Source organism: Talaromyces amestolkiae (genome assembly GCF_001896365.1).
Source record: "Talaromyces amestolkiae strain CIB chromosome Unknown scaffold15.1, whole genome shotgun sequence".
Classification (NCBI taxonomy): domain Eukaryota; kingdom Fungi; phylum Ascomycota; class Eurotiomycetes; order Eurotiales; family Trichocomaceae; genus Talaromyces; species Talaromyces amestolkiae.
In genome coordinates, this window is record NW_024468051.1 from 157,845 (window position 1) to 174,361 (window position 16,517).

Here is a 16,517-nt window from a genome sequence, read left to right on the forward strand (position 1 = left end):
TTATTTCGGGATGACAGATTACTGCGGTAAGACGATACAGACGTTTGGATATAATCTTCACCATGTTATTTGCCAGTCATCTATAAGTAAACCATACAGAGCGAAGAAGGCCTAAACTAACGCTTAGAGCGCGCATTATTACTTGTCTTGACGGATATGACGGCTTCAAAGTCAGCTTTGGATCCGGCCGGCTTGGGATCGGGAATACGGGCATGGACCTAGGTCATTAACAATAGATTCATCCAGAATTTCGAATAGAAGCTCAAAATGTCCAAAAATAGCCGCTCTGAATGTAGCTACACTGGCCGGCCGGCCGAAGCGAAGGATCAGCCAAATACGGACGGCCGAGACCCGGCCAAAACCGAAATGCAAGGCTATAGTCTAATGTATGAGATACATATAGTATTGCGAAAGGTACATACTCCAATGGCCGAATCCACAGGAAGTCCTGCATATATCCAAGATGTCTTCTATTAAAGAGCTCGGTGAAAGAATTGCCAGCAACTCGGCTATAGTCGAGAAATGGTTGGTCAACAAGGGCGCCAGAATGCCGTCCTTCGAGCAGGATGCAGACGACGAGTTCCCTGATACTGCCGATGAGCTCGAGATTGAGGCGGCACGGCTGGCGATTATAGACGACACAAGCGCCCTTCATGACTTGCTTCTTGGTCCACGAGAAGTCCTGGCTCGGGTCTGGGGTGGTGTAAGTAAACTTGCCAAGTGATAAAACGTGGCTTGCTAAGAATACATGTGCCTAGTCCCTCGACAATGCTGCCCAACAATGCATCTACCATTTCAACATTCTTCAAGCGATTCCACTGGAGGGCGGTGCTACCTATACAGAAATCTGCGCAAAAGTCGGTTTGTCTGAGAGGAAAGTTAAAACCCTTGTGCGTAAAGCAGCCTTTAACCGTATGCTGCGAGAAGACATCCCTGATCATGTTGTTCACACCGCGGCCTCGGCCCTTCTTGTGCGAAATAGTAGCATGATGGACTACTTCGGGTTCTTCGTTGAGCAGATGTTCCCTACCAGCGCAAAACTCGCCGAGGCACTGGAGAAATACCAAGACAGCACAGCTGCTGAGGACACCGCATTCGGTCTTGCCTTCAACACAAAGGAGACCTTATTCCAGTTCCTCGAGCAACGTCCCGAGTTGCAAGCTCGATTCGCTGGTGCGATGGAGGGTGTTGGCAAGGATCCTAGTCAAAGTCAGAGACACGTTGTAACGGGATATCCATGGGCAGAACTCGGAGAGGCTGTTGTCGTCGACGCAAGTTCGATTTGCTCTTCATTCTCAATCTGAAATCCTGACATATCATGTAGGTTGGCGGTTCCTCCGGTTTCATGAGTGTAGAGCTCGCGCAAGCATACCCGAACCTGAAAATGGTGGTAGAAGATTACAAAAAGAACATTGAGCAGGGAGCCGCACAATTGCCACCCGAATTGGCCGGGCGAGTGAAGTTCGTGTCGCATAACTTCTTTGATAGCCAACCGGTGGTGGGTGCCGAAGTCTACATTTTGCGTCATATCTGCCACGACTGGTCTGCCGAAAACAGCGCCAAGATCCTTCGCCAGATTGTACCAGCCATGAAGCCTGAGAGCAAGATTCTGCTAGTGGAAATTGTTGTTTCGCCATCGGATAGACCGATGTCTAGTATCGCAGAGCGGTACCTGCGGTAATTTTTCCACTTCGCAGTCAACTATTCTTCGCTAATGCTTCACTAGAATCAGGGACCTTAACATGGTTCAGCTACTGAATGCACAGGAGCGAAGTGAGTCTGAGTGGAGGGAAATCGTTAGTGCAGCAGATTCCCGTCTCGAGCTGACCCGCATTATCGTAAGGACTCTAATCCGATTGACTCATAATTTGACATATGACTACCCTGAGGGCATTTTTTGCTCCAAATATAATATCTCAACTCATGCATCAACTTCAGAGACTTCCATACTAGGCAATACTGACTTTATTATTGTGCAGACGCCCCGTAATAGTACTGACTCGATCATTGAGATTTCGTTGAGGCAGAATTGAGGAAGTGATTTATTGGCACCTGGGACGACGGCAAGTGCATCTCTATGCGGATGCTGGCCTGTAGGAGTAATCTCATCGGTGCTGTTTTTGGGAAGTCACTTGCCTTGAGCGAGGATAGAATGCAAGCTCTTCCTTTTCTTTCGTACTTTCCATGTTCGATATTCTTGTATCAGTGGTTCGAGCTAGATGTGCAATACAAGCCATTGCATCATTTAGCTCAGTAGTCAAGGCTCTAAACAGAGAGACATTTGCAGTACTTCCATGTACTTCATGGTACGTCCGGTAAAGAATTGAAAGTGTCGTCAATCATATTGTTACATGATCAACACGTCGACTTGAAAATGTGATCAAATTTTATTAAGATATGTTGGTAATACTGGGTTGCCTACAAATAATAGTTCTTGGAGCCCATTCTAGTTCGTACAAAATTCCAAAATCCAGGAAACTGACATTTCCAATGTGAACCTAACTTCTTCAGTTCGTTTTATCTTCAGTAATCGACGATCTATAAGGAAATTTTGGTCCTATATCTGTTCCGGAAATATGATCCGAACTTCAGGAGGTTGTTGGCTAAACGATATCCTGCCTTTACGGTTTTGAACAGACGAGAACCTACTGTATGAGCCGGACTCCGGAATCCGAGCAACGACATTGGCACAATGGAAGAATCAAAAAAGCATAGACTCGATTTGGCTATGTTGATTCAAGACGCCCCGCCCTGAATCCTGCTGCATACGCTACAGGCAGTTTCTTTGTATGAGCACTGCAAGGCTGCATTCCAGAATCCCGCGCGGGKTGTGGGTCTCACTCCCGCGCGGCTTATATAGTTACATAGTTACAGAAGCGATTACTGATATAAGCAAAGCATCTTTCCTCTGTGATTGCGTTCACGATATATCACCCAGCACTTATCTATACTTTAATTTCATGCGATCATTCTCTGCAAAACTGCTGCTTCATACACGAAGCTATTTGACATCCTCGAAAAACATGGCCACCCGTAGCGTTCTCATTCTCGGCTCAGGGCCTCGCATCGGCGATGCTGTTTCTGAAAAGTTCGCAGCAGATGGATACAAAGTCGCCCTTGTCTCAAGAAAAGGAACAAATTCGATCAATGAGAAAGGCTATCTATCGCTCCAGGCCGATTTTGCCAATACCGACCCCAGCATCTTGGCTTCCATCTTCGACAAAGTCAAGACAGAGTTTAACGCGCCCCCTAGCATAGTCATATACAATGCTGGGTCTATCACTCCCCCGCCTGATGAGAGTTCGGTCTTGTCTATTCCAAGTGCAAGTCAAGCTTGATTCCCCATTCCTTCAGCCCTCCATACTTATATCCTCCTCACATGGAAGCACACTCTTTCTCCCAAAACCAACCTTCTGTCGTAAGAAAATGCTAACTTTATTATTCTGCAGGCTCGTGTTACCAACGATTTGAACGTCAATGTTGTCAGTCCCTACATTGCTGCACAAGAAGCTATCAAACACTGGGCATCTCTTCCCACAGAGGACAAGAAGCTGTTCATCTACACAGGCAATATTACAAATGTCGCTATAGTGCCTGTACCGCTTTTGTTGAATGCTGGAATGGGGAAGTCCGCAACCGCCTACTGGCTTGGTGTTGCTGACGGGGCATATGCAGCAAAGGGTTACCGGCAAGTTCTCTTTCCAAATTATGTTCCATCCACACAAAGTGTAGCAGACATTCTGACTTTCTCAGGTTCATTTATGCCGACCAGCGCCAGGCAGATGGCAAGCTCGCAGGCCCAACAGTTAACGGACCGGCCCATGCCGATTTCTTTTCGCAGCTGGCGGCCAGCGGTGCGGAGAATGTCCCGTGGCATGCAACGTTTGTCAAGGACAAAGGCTATGTCAAATTCTAGGTGTTGATTGTCTCAATAGCTCGTTTGCTCCTTATTGTCTAATGGCATGCAAGATAAATCGCTCTTAGTCAATGTTTATGATGCAAAAGTGGTAAATATTCGCATTTTATTAGTCGAAATACTGAAAGCAATCCTATCCTTGACATCGCCTTCTGCTTATTCACTCCTCCTTACGGCTACCACCTATATAATATAATGAACAAGATTATGTAGATTATCAGTCCCTCAATCGAATATGGAGGTTGGTTTCTCAGCCTGAGCGAAGCGCTGTACCCCATTTTCTGACCTGGACGAGGAAAGCTCCTGCATTCTCAAGTTCATGCTCTGCTTGACTACTGTAGACTTTAGCTGTAGCTTTCGCTCATTTCGATACCACTTGGCTTTCGTTTTAGCCTCATACGATACATGACGATGTGTGATAGCCTAGCCAACAGGTGCCATCACACGCGGCTTCGGTCATATCGACTGTTTGTTACATTCCTTCTTCTCTCCCTGTCTTAGTATTCTAGTGCCAAGCTTCCTAAATAAGTGAATCCATATCGATTCATAGAGTCTTAATTTACAGTTTGGGCAATCAACGCGCATTACTCCATTGCTAGTTCCTGAAGCCTTTTATCCCCTCGCGTAGGGACTCGCATCCCTCAGCCGGCTACCGTAAAACCAGAGAATCAGAGCCCCGGCATAGCCAACGGCCAGGACGGCGAACCCGAGCACGCTATTMCCCCAGCCATAACCGAGTTTGTCATACAAAGTAGGGGCGAAGAGCGGGAACCCAAACCCAGTCAAACTTCTCAGCACCGCTGTTGCACCTATCGCAGACGCTGCAAACAATGGATAAGAGTCGATAACGTATGTCTGTATTGAAGTGAAAGTCATAGCTGCCCCTATAGAGAAGATAGCAGCACCGATGTCTGCGGAAAGCCAAAAAGTCTTTGCCTCGGCAGACCATCCATACATGAAAAGCCCCACTGCGACTACAGCGGTGGAGAGGAAGAGAAGCGGCACACGAAACTCGGGCGAACCGGTCTTATCAGGCGATCGAGATTTGAGGGTTTTGTATAGGTAGTCTACGATACGACCGCCCCCCTGTGCGCCGATGGTTAAACCGCACATGATAGCAACGTAGTGGAGACCGCCAACCCCAACTGATTCGTGATAGTAAGCCGTCCACAATGATGGGAAGCTAGACTATCGAAGAGAATGCCCAAATCAGCTTTTCATCAAATACTGAGAATGAAATATTCAATAAGTACTCACCAGCATAAGGTAGATGATACCATAGACCATCGCAAAATAGACGGAGAGGAAAATTATGATTGGTTGAGTGGTAAGCAGAACAATGACGCGAACAAGCGAAGTTCGCATGATAGAGACGAGGCGCAAATCGTTAAGCTCGAAAGTCGTTCGCAATTGGTCATTCCCGGTCTCCTCACGCAGCTTCTGGGCTTTCATCTGCAAGATTCGTGGGCCATAGGTCTCTTTCAACGTGAAGAAAACGAGGACTTGCACAATCACCCCGAAAATGGTGATGGAAAAGAAGCACCACTTCCATGTAGATTTCTCAACAATCCAAGCTCCAAGTAAGGGGCCGAGGGCAGGAGAAAGCAAAGGCGCTAAAGTGTAAAGTCCTATGGCCATACCAATCTCCTCTGGACGCCATAGATCTGAGAGGACACCGCCACCAATTGTCAACGGAGCACAAGCGCCTAGGCCACTAAGAAAGCGGAAGGCCAGGAACTCGCCGTCACTATTCGCAAAACCGTTCACCAAATTGAAGATCAAAAAGAATACATTGGAGAGCTGAAGAATTAACGAACGTCCGTATATCTCAGAAAGTGGAGCTAATGCTAGGGGTCCGATAACATATGCAAGTTGGATGATGGAGAAATTGAGTTGCTGTTGAAAAGAACTGTGGATTTTGAAGTCGTCATCGATTACATTGCTAGCCGGCGCGATGATAGCAGAAGAGATGCCCGTCATGAATGTGATCAGCGATACTAGAACAGTGATGCCCCATTTCCGCTTAAAAGACCAGTTTTTAGGGTTTGCAGCGTCGTCCGCTCCATCCCAGGTCACGATCTAGGACGAACACAAACGATCAGCTACTGGCATCTGGAAGCTTTCATCTTCCGAACATACCTCCTGCTCGTTTTCATTTTCAACTGGTGGTCCCTCTTCACAATCAGCCTCGGCCAGCTCGTGAGAATGGGAGGTTTCCTTCGGTCGTGTTGGCGTTAGCGTTCCAGAGAGCTCGTGATCATGCTGCATGTTTGTCGCGTACTACTTTCCATTTATACTCAAGAGGCAAAGCGAAAGACTTCCAGCAAAATGAAACTCGGAGTGAAGATAACGAAGGTACAGGAACCGTGAAATAGGACAAGTCAACTTACCACCGCAAACCACCTTCCCGTAAGCTTATGAAGCCCTAGGGGTAAATGGCGCACTGCGGCGCCACAATATCACGTCGTATATCATAGAGCTGAGATGGTAAAGCCGAGAGCCCGATGCAGGTTAATCTCCCGTACACTAAAATATACTAAGATAGAGATAGTACGGGAATGCCGCGCGGGTTGTGGGGACCAACCTGCTGCATAGTGGAGATGCGGCGCTGAAACAGCATTCTCCTCATTTCTTACGATGTTCGTAATTAAGGAATCGAGTGGGAACGCGTAAATGTGTTGTATTGTGTATCTAACTGAAAGAGAGAAAACATCTCTACATCGCGCTACCTACAAGAGTATATGGCAAGGCCATGCGCGCTAGTTTAGTAAGGGGATTGCTTGGCAATTCCCTATAACGAGGTCTGGTTAACCCTAAATGGATATATGCGCTGTGCTCATCACATTCATTCGCTTGTCAGTAATTTATCCCTGATCAATTTTACAGCACATTTTATATAGCAAAGGCGCAAGTGGTTGAAGGTCTTCTTGCGGTAGCGCAATCCGACGTAGTCCAGATTGTATTCTCAAACCAGTGGCGTACTCTTGCCAACATCGGTCGAAAGAAATTTCCATGCTTGGGATTATTAAAACTTCATGGACAATCCCCCGTCCTTCTCGCCCTTCTCGGTGGCGATGTCTGGATCCTCATGAGCCCGCAAACGCTTCCTGGTGTTAGGAGACTGCGGGGCGACATCAGACCATGACATAGACCACTCCGGGCTGCCGCTGGGTTCGCCGCGTCTCAACTGATTGAGCATATCCGATATACCAGTCTCAGAGATATCCACCGAATTCGCTGAGCCAAACGGTGTATATAGCCCTAATGAAGATGGGGCCGATGACTTGATGTCCCAAGAGAAACTTGAACCGTCTCCGATGGGGTGTGGGGGGGCGATGCTGAAGAAATCCTCTGTCTGCGTATCGTGGGACAGCATCACCTGAGATATGGATGATGTTGTAGTAACAGATGCCAGCTGATGTTGTTCGGGAGGTTTGATCAGATCACTTATTGAAAGCAGCTGCTCGAAGGTCCACGCAACCTTGCGGTGGTAGCTGTTGGACTGCATACGCTCTGTGCTCATGATGTAGCAAGCAGACACTCTCCGCAGCAAGTCAAGATCGGCGCTAGACCGGCTGTCATTCTCTGAGCACCGGAGAAAGTCTTTGAGGAGTATAAAGAATGCGGGCAACGAGAAGGCGTCGAGCACAGTGGCGAAAGAGACTGTACTTGCTTCGATGGCGGACAAATTCTCACCCGGATCAGACTGAGCGGCCCGCTGACAAGTCAGAGCATTGAAAGTATCGACGACTTGACGGTCTTGAACCCCATGTGCTATCAGCAATAGGAGGCAGCTGGTCCTTGCATCGGAGCGTAGTCGCTCGGCATGTCTTTGCTCGGATCCGTGCTGTAGCGCAAGAATACGGGTTGCCAGGAACTCCAACGTCAACATAGCACGACTATAATTATAAGAAGAAGCCCGACAGTCGAAAATACCAAATTTCCGAGTATACTGTTCCAATTGGTGCTCGATGGATCGCAAGGCCTTTGCAGTTTGTGAATTATTACGTCCACTCGTCCGAAACGATGCAGTATGCGTCAAGCGATAAATATCATCCTGGATCTTTGCCAGATGGAGTTTCTCTGAATAAGGCACCTGGCGCTCTACGACGGAGCTTAGTTGGGGAGCAATATTGCAGTCGTGAGTCGGCATCCAGGACACAGAACCCCGAGTAGTGCATAGGCTCTTGTCCCGAACGTACAATGACTGTACGACTTTTGCCCTCTCGAGTGTATCATATGCACTGGTTTTGTGGGGAAAGAGTTGTGTTTGGTGGAGTCCCATGGCTCTTGCAAGTCCACAAGCATGGGTGAAGATAAACTCGGCCCATCCAGGAGGATCGAATTGTTCTGCTACGACACTCTAGACAAGCAGTCAGCTGGCTAGTGTGACATTAAATTGAGGCGGCACATACAAGGATTATCAAAGTCTGAACGTTGATGAGTCTGGGTGTGGACAGTAAACGTTGGCTGACCAGCGCAGCCCGACTAGGGAAGAATGAACGTGCAAAGTCGCCAAATAGACCGTTCCCAGTTTGAGCAGAGATTTCCATACCCCAAACGAGCACAGTAATGGCCTGTAAGCAGATAACCCATACGTCGTCCCGAGGCTCCGTCGACTGTGAATATATACGTTCAACATGGGCAAGGAGATTATTCTTTACGAAAACGTCGGTCACGCAATCAACATGCTGGAAGAAATGCCCAATAACGGTGGTGGCCAGTTGCTTGGGCAGGAGGTTGATAACAGGCTGATCACCAAAGGGTGGGAAAATTTCAAGCACACCAGCTTTCTCACACAAATTCTGCAGTATATCTTGCAGAGAAGCACCACGTTCGGCATTACATACAGAGAGGGCACAAGATCGAAATTGCTTGCAGAGGAAAAACAACGACATTGGTCCGTGATAATAATCGGTCATATCTACCTGGTTGTGGAAGACGTGCGAGTCAGTACAGTCATCACTGTACTGAGAAGCATCTTCATCATCCTTTTCATCAAAGCTTCCGCCCAAAGAGGAAGAATTGTCCTGTTCAAAGTTCTGTGGGATGCTAACAGTCATACGACTGAGAAGCGATTCTATATTAATCAGGCGCTCCTTGACTCCGTTGACGCTGTCAAATCTGGGCACCAGTCAAACTTGTTCTCATTATACAAAGGGCAGTAGCGGAACTCACAGCGACTTTAGGTGGTTCACTCTCTTAGTGGGATTTTGATAAACGCAGGTCGCACTATCGTCTCGATCGCAATTATTGCATTGTGGGAGCTCACGGCCACAACGAATCTTGCGCTCACGGCAGCGAGTGCATGCTTGGTCCGAAGTGGAATCCCCAGAGTGTTTTTGTTTCTATTTTCTCAATTAGTGGCGGCATTTTGTAGTGAAGTACGATGTAAATACACTTTTCTGATGGCCCGACATTCTAGAATATGTTCCCTAGACATCAAGATCTGATTCAGTTGTTTTTGGAGATACTTGGCTGGGTTCTCTACAACTGAAATGACGAGAAGTCCCAGCAAATTCTTCTCCAGATCAAATCGGCAACGACGAGACACAGATACCGGGAAAGGTGGGCTTGGTGGTGAAGGATAGCATAAATTTCGTACTATAATTAGACTTATACCTAACCGTGGTTCGACAATTGTAAATGTAATGCCCTCTCGGATAGCCTTATATAGTATAGAACCAATCAACACTTGAACCTATAAGCTTTCATGATGATAAACCGAAAGTAGCTATGCAAGGTCGGCATGTAATCTATGCAGACTCAGCCGTGAGGTGAGGTGTATATAACCCTAACACAATACGCCATTATTCATCCATCCATCCTATAGGTGTGTTAATCTAATCTTCATATCGAACAGTTTGCTACTATAGATATGATAAAACTCCCGTATCTGCAGTATGCGGTCTTGTATAGCACCCGGCAGGGCTATACTGCCAGATTTAAGAGCCAACAGATTTGATTAACAATGCTGAGTGATGATACGCAGCGTGTTCCTGCACTATGCGCAGGCGGTTTTCCAGCCTTGTTGGTTCCAACAATTGACATCCATATCAATTTGAAATTAATCAAACCAGGAATGAGGTACATCTCTTCTCTCTCTGTATGGTGGAAGACACATGTAGACCCGCTATACCCAACAAGGAGGACAAGGGCTTGTGTCATCTTAGCAACCATGCCTCCCGAAATCATAAAGCCTAACGCGTCCATTTCACGTCAACAATGGTCAATATTGATTAAAGCATCATTACTACGCGGATCTGCACAATTTCATCCGAGCATTTTTGACTGTTTAGAGGCGCTAAGCCGTGGCAATCAATCAAGTGTGATCCTATACCACGAACACGGGATTGATACTTGTTCAATGTACTGTTGCTTCCCTTTACAAAAGTCCGATGTTGCTAGATAGGTTAATGCATGTCTTGGCTTGTAGAAAAGAATTCTGACTAAACTTGCATAAGGCGCATCATTTTTATTTAATGAGGGGCAACAAAACGATAGGGGCTTGAGACGCCAACATAATCAGCTTTATCCAAATTAGGAACTTGGTTTATGTGCCATGGAAGAATCGAAGCGTATCCAACAGCCTAAGATAATTAAACATGATGTCTTATAGTAAGCGTGAGATTCGCAACAAATATAGTATTTCATTCGTTGCAGCGTAGAATTGATTAAGAGGCACCATGATATAGACAGGGTTGTCTAAACCAGAGTCCGACCCGCAAAGCCTATCCATAATGATAGCATGTCCGAGGTACTTCCCTATCCTGTACCATGCATACCTAAGTACTCCAAACTCGACATAGCGCCCGGGGCATAGATACACCGCGCGCGGTATTCGTACGGGCGGTTGCAAGAAGCGTTGCGAATTCGCCCCCTCATCATGAGGTTCAACCATTCTTCTTGTGCAATTTACGAGCACATACAGTGACAAATTCTGAGTTGAGTAGATATAACCAGTACTCATGGCCCTGCTTGACCGGATATTTCGCTCGTCAAGTATTTTCGGCGTATGTTGAAAGTCCGTCGCGAATACCGAAATCTAAAACAGTGTTTTTTCTTTGCAAAAATGGCCCCCAATTCATACCCTCACGTACTTATTGCAGGCGCTGGAATGGGCGGCCTGACGCTTGCACACCAATTGAAAAAAAAAAACAACATCTCCTTTTCCATCTTCGAGCGTGATCAAACCCATGACGCCGGCAATTAGGGTCGGGCTTTGTCCCTGTCCAGCTCCGCTCTTTCAGAGCTAGAAGCCTCTATGCTTGCAGAATTAGGGCCAGTCGACTAGACGAGCCATTTACTTCCTCTTGACCTCCAAGCGCAATTCGCGTTCTGTGATATTACTCGGCCTGAGGTGCGAGTGGGTGTTCATAGCGACGAGAATCCTACCTGGACTCTTGGAGTATCGCAGGAAGAATTAGCTGCCTTTGCACGCGAAAAGGTCAAGGCATACCCTGGTCATCTCCGTGTTTTTCTGGACTAGGTACCCGTGGAAGGATACAGAAGGCCCGGTATTCAGTTACAAGGCATTCAATTAACAGCTGATCAGTTGCCTATCGGAAAGGTTATGGCGATTGGAGATGCGGCCCACTCTATTTGTTGATGGCTAAATACAATGGTAACTCACCAGCTAACTAAAGTTTGAATAGTCCGGGGTGAGGCCGGTGTCTGTGCTTTCACAAACGCCCTTCAGCTTGGCAAAAATGCTTAGTCGTATCTACGGTAGTATCTGAGTGCAAATATAAGTGCAAATATGAATGCAGGTGGACGGTCAAAAAAAGGCGCTAAACGCTTTAGCGCCCATATTAAAAATAATAATAGATTAGATAGACTAAGTATATTAGGGATCAATATATATTTCCAGCTTTAACCGCCTTTTATTTTAATATACCAAAGCGTTTCGCGTATCTGTCCTTTTGAGCGCGTATCCGCGGCCATATTCACGCTCATATTCAAGCACACATTCGAGGCCATATTCAAGGCGATATGTAGGCTTATTATGTGTTTATAAATATACGATCAAAAGCCGTGTTTGTTAAAGAAAGTCAATATCAAATAAAATTTTGAGTTGCGCCATTAGTAAAGAGAATGTGGAAAAAAGCATCTTAGGCGAATTGCGAAAATTTGTCTTGATCGTCGAAATAGGCACCAGTAGAGATGCACAGGCCAAGCGGGCTGAATATACTGCCCTGTTGACCGAATTTCGAGATGATATGATCGCCCGAGGGACTGGGCCATTGAGGTTTCTAACCCACATGCAGTTTTGGAGGACTATGGAAGTGTCCCAACTACAAGTTTGGCACTTTTGGGAAGAAGGCTGTGCCTGTTCCTGAAGAAAAAGTTACGATTTAGTAAGAAGTGGGCATATACCAAGCTGATCTCAGCATGATAATGCCTCGCAGCAGATAGATAGTGTCACTCATTAGAACAGTTAGTCCGTATTCCGATTTGCTTCTGACCTACGTTTATACCTAGGCATAAGCAAGCTATATGACAATCATCTCTTCCTATTCTCTGTTGCATATCCTCCTGATTACCTACAGTTGAAGTAGCCAATTACCATGCTGCAGCGACATGTGTAAATTACCCTATTTGATGGTCCGTTCGGCGTCTTATTTCGACTAGCCCCCAGATCTTACAAAGAGGTCATATTACTACCAACATGCAAGGCGACTACGGGGTTCGGTGAGTCCGCATGCACAGGATACCTATATTGGACCCAGGCTCCTCGGTCTGTCCGCACCATCACAGAAAATCTATTCTTGAGCCGCGTATTTGCGTTCTTGAAAATATTGGAAATGGGTATACATAGGTAATCGCTGCTCAAGGATGCTACGCTGATTATAAATCCCTACAAGCAATCCCCAATCAGTCATGGGGTGCTGATATCGTCATCATCAATCCTAAACTCCATGTACTAAAGTTCTACAAAATTCCAATAACAATCACCCCCGCGCGCCTTACGCTCTACGCATCAGCCTGGTCAGCCGAGCGGCACTACCCAGCTAGATAATTTCTCTCTTCCACCCAAACAAATATTCTTTATTGGTTTGCCGCCCTTACGGCCGCCCCAAGAGACCGGGACCCGAGCATTCAAATATAGATTTGCCTTGTGGTCCTCGTCTCAGCAGCACGGCACCGAGCTCTCACGGATGCTGGACTTATCAATTCCGCCGCAAGAAATGCGGCGAGATCCAGCCCGTGTTTGACGCCTGCTCCGCACTCCACATCACCTGCTTCTTTGGCCGGGCAAAACCAGACTGGATGGATGGCGATCTCAAGCAGGAACAAATGGCCGAGTGACTGAAGCGCGAAGTGAAATAACGCCGGCGTGGAGAGCGTGCTGCTGCTAATCAGCGAGTCCCACATGCTGAACCTCGCACAGGCGATATTCGAAACCTTCGCAAGGATGTAACGCCTCCGGTATACAACATCTTCCCGGCACATCATAGATATCCAGACAAGTGCAATAATGCTGGAGCTTGAGGTATCCTCCCTAATTTTATCCTCTAAGACGGATTGTGCAATTGGGCATATCAACAATCATAAAAGCAAGCAACCCGATATTGTACTGCTCACGTTCTGCCTTGAACAACTGCTCCCATTCCTCTTCCCATTTTACCGACCTTCTCCTCTCGAGGGAGGTAGAGCATGGATTCTAGAGATGACAAAGGGCCGTATAATACGGTAGATTATTCTATGTCAGAGTTCATATTTCTTCTCTCTTATGAGGGGAGCGATCAATGGACATATCGAATGAGACACTGTCGTCGGTCAGACCACAGAGGCATTTGAAATGCTAAGAAAATCGCTTGAGTATATTAATGGACCAGGCACCACAGAATAACATGACATCCACTGCATTATAAAAGATTCTCATAAGCGTCGTACGAATACAACACTTTGAAATTACCGTTTTGAACTTTAACAACTGCTATGCACACCTCTACGCGGCCTTAGCTCTCTTCGGGTCAAATCTTGACAACCCTAGCACTATTGGAATAATGGCGTCGAATTTGAGCTTGGATGACATTATGCGTCGCCTATGCCCGGAGTTGGTGTCACGGCCGGCCACCTGCAGTATGTCTCGATTCCGAGCTCTGTGTAGGTGGCAGACTAAGTACATCCACTGTAGCTCATGAGAAGCCAGACTTTGATTGGGGCACCGTCTCAAACATATGATAGTGATATTTGCCTAAGATCCTCTACGAGATGATCAAATTGGCCCCTTCATGTTTCAGTGGGAGGCTGATGGCCAATGTCCCAAACCGCGAGTCTGCCCGTTCCATATCCTCACGCGAATACGATGCACCCTGTCTATATAAGAGTGAGTATTTGAGAGCAACGCCTTCACCTTCTTTGGCGGCGTGGTAATCCGGAGGCCAACAAGGGCCTGTCCTTTGACTTTATCAAGCTGTGCCTGCCAGTTTGATTATGAAGAGAGAATTCATTTGGATCAAGTTGCCACCTCTCCTACTTTAAATCATCCGTCACCCATCTGGACTTCTTGCCGGATGACTTGGCAGATTTTATAAGCGCTTTCGCGTTCTTGTCCGATATAGGAAGCTTGACGATCCCAAGACTTAGGATGTGCAGACCAGGATCAATTTTGCTACCGCTCATCATACTGGTCGTCATGAAGGGACCCCTTTCGTGCGCACTCACACTTGACAAATAATTCGAGACTTTCTCTTTGATAGAGTCATACCTTTCATAATGTCCGGAAGTGTCGTCTTCCGGTAAGCTCGATTCCGCGACTTATAGTCGTATCACGACACGTTGATAAGATAAGGGCTAGGGTGAATACAAGGCACCAAGCTACCACTCAATAGTATTGTTTCGTGTCTAGCCTGATTACCTGCATTATTCATGTAGAGAATTGTATGACTTGTCTTAAAGTAGTGATCGAATCATACATCATTGCAAACATAGAGAGCCCCAACGCCATACATGTATTCGAAGATAGCGCAAATGCAGACATTTTTCATGTCTAATCAAGTCTTGCTTATGCAACGATTGCAGTAATCGCCTTATGCGTTGGACAATAACCATAGCTCATGACTCTGGAGAACGTCGGCCATGATTTTCAAGCGTATCGTCAGCTGACACAGAAATTCCTCTTCCGCCCCAGCGAGGACGAGACTCTTCTTCTCCCGCAGCCTCAGGGTCCAACGGTTCGTGCTCATCATCGTGAGTATTCATCCTCCGTGAATTCAAGATCTTACCAACAAACCAACTTTTTCGAAGGTCCTCCGAGTCCACAATACCGCCACGTCGCAGCTTCACGCGCTGACGTGTGTAGTATACCCACGCGAAATCGAGGTAGAGCAAAGTCTGCACAACGCCAAAAATATCGGCAATCGGATCCCAGTAATGCTCCGGTCCGAAACCGCGGTATAACCAGTTCAGGATGTACAGGGCTCTGTATGAGCCAAGAGCAACCAAGTAGTATGAATCAATTACCGTCGGCACGGTTGTTTGGCGTAGTAACAGGAGTTGCGGCAGGACACAGACGGATTCGAGAATAATCGAGAAAGCCCAGCATGTCTACGAAGATGATTTAGTGAATCTGTTCCCAGAACATATTTGTAGGGATTGACACTATTGTCTTGGAGTAATACCTCTGTGAACCAATGACGAGGATAAGACTCTTTCAGTGCAGCCGCATTAAGTCCAAGTGCAGTAGGTGCGCCAACCAACGCGCCCAAAACACACCACGATGCCAGCTTCCAAGATTTTTCTCTTTCACGTGTTCGGGGAAAAACGTATATCATCACGACGATGATGTAAATGGACGAGAATATGTAGAATAACTTAAAGAAAATGTTGTATGCGTGGTCGGGTGTCCATTGCGAGTCACGGAAGAGGTCGAGATATCTGGTCAGGAACACGAAAGCGTATAGAACCTGTGTTAGGAGTGAGACTCCTATATCGCCAGTGTTAGCTGAGCCGACAAAGACAGCAAAATGTGTCCACAGAAGTTTTGTTATTGCATACCCTCGGAGCTGCTATTCCGATGAATAGCCCAGATCAAGATACATTTCGACGAAATATGCGCCAAATCGGCTAGTATTCGAAAGATATTCAAGTTCATCATGTTACTCTTCTATAGAGGCTATAGACGAAAACCCATAGAGAAGCTAGATCGGATGTGTGTCAAAGCCAGTAGCTGGACCAAAGGGGCATCCCCAGATGGCTGATAACGAAATGCACTTTTCAACAGTGACGCTGGGACGAAGTCGTTTAAACTGTTATATCACTGCCGAGATCAAATTATAGTAATAAACAACACGAAGGAGATTTCAGTAAATGGGTTGGAGATTCTTGGAGTTGCACATGTAACATGAAGCTCGAAAGATGAGTGAAGCCTAGCGGCTCGCAAGCTGGGCCACGTCATTGCAATCGTTTGATCCAATAGAAAGTCATTATCAGAGCTCTACACGTGACCATCCTTAGACATTTGACATTATGAGCGATCATTTAGCAATAACTGGGCTAGCTAGCATCTACGTGTTATTAGTCATTGTGCTAATTATTATATCAGAACGGGTGGTGTGGTACTCGGCATGAAACTGCACCCAGATATGACGGTCCT

General features: G+C 46.6%; 4 protein-coding genes across 4 annotated transcripts; 1 reads left to right on the plus strand and 3 right to left on the minus strand.

The window, feature by feature from the left end:
- Positions 1–463: 463 nt before the first annotated feature.
- BHQ10_007303 (uncharacterized protein) lies at positions 464–3,916 on the plus strand (the record flags this gene model as incomplete). Its single annotated transcript, XM_040879985.1, has 6 exons — positions 464–703; positions 759–1,223; positions 1,325–1,677; positions 1,733–1,838; positions 3,450–3,728; positions 3,779–3,916. 6 exons carry the CDS (start codon positions 464–466, stop codon positions 3,914–3,916), a joined length of 1,581 nt encoding a protein of 526 aa, XP_040735807.1.
- Positions 3,917–4,528: 612 nt separating this feature from the next.
- Positions 4,529–6,184, minus strand: BHQ10_007304 (uncharacterized protein; the record flags this gene model as incomplete). The annotated part of the gene is made up of 3 exons (XM_040879986.1): positions 4,529–5,104; positions 5,174–5,995; positions 6,056–6,184. 3 exons carry the CDS (start codon positions 6,182–6,184, stop codon positions 4,529–4,531), a joined length of 1,527 nt encoding a protein of 508 aa, XP_040735808.1.
- Positions 6,185–6,941: 757 nt separating this feature from the next.
- BHQ10_007305 (uncharacterized protein) lies at positions 6,942–8,979 on the minus strand (the record flags this gene model as incomplete). Its single annotated transcript, XM_040879987.1, has 2 exons — positions 6,942–8,279; positions 8,332–8,979. The coding sequence occupies 2 exons, from the start codon at positions 8,977–8,979 to the stop codon at positions 6,942–6,944; spliced, it is 1,986 nt and encodes a 661-aa protein (XP_040735809.1).
- A 5,998-nt stretch (positions 8,980–14,977) lies between these two features.
- On the minus strand, positions 14,978–16,019 carry BHQ10_007306 (uncharacterized protein; the record flags this gene model as incomplete). The annotated part of the gene is made up of 3 exons (XM_040879988.1): positions 14,978–15,469; positions 15,544–15,848; positions 15,920–16,019. 3 exons carry the CDS (start codon positions 16,017–16,019, stop codon positions 14,978–14,980), a joined length of 897 nt encoding a protein of 298 aa, XP_040735810.1.
- Positions 16,020–16,517: the final 498 nt, after the last annotated feature.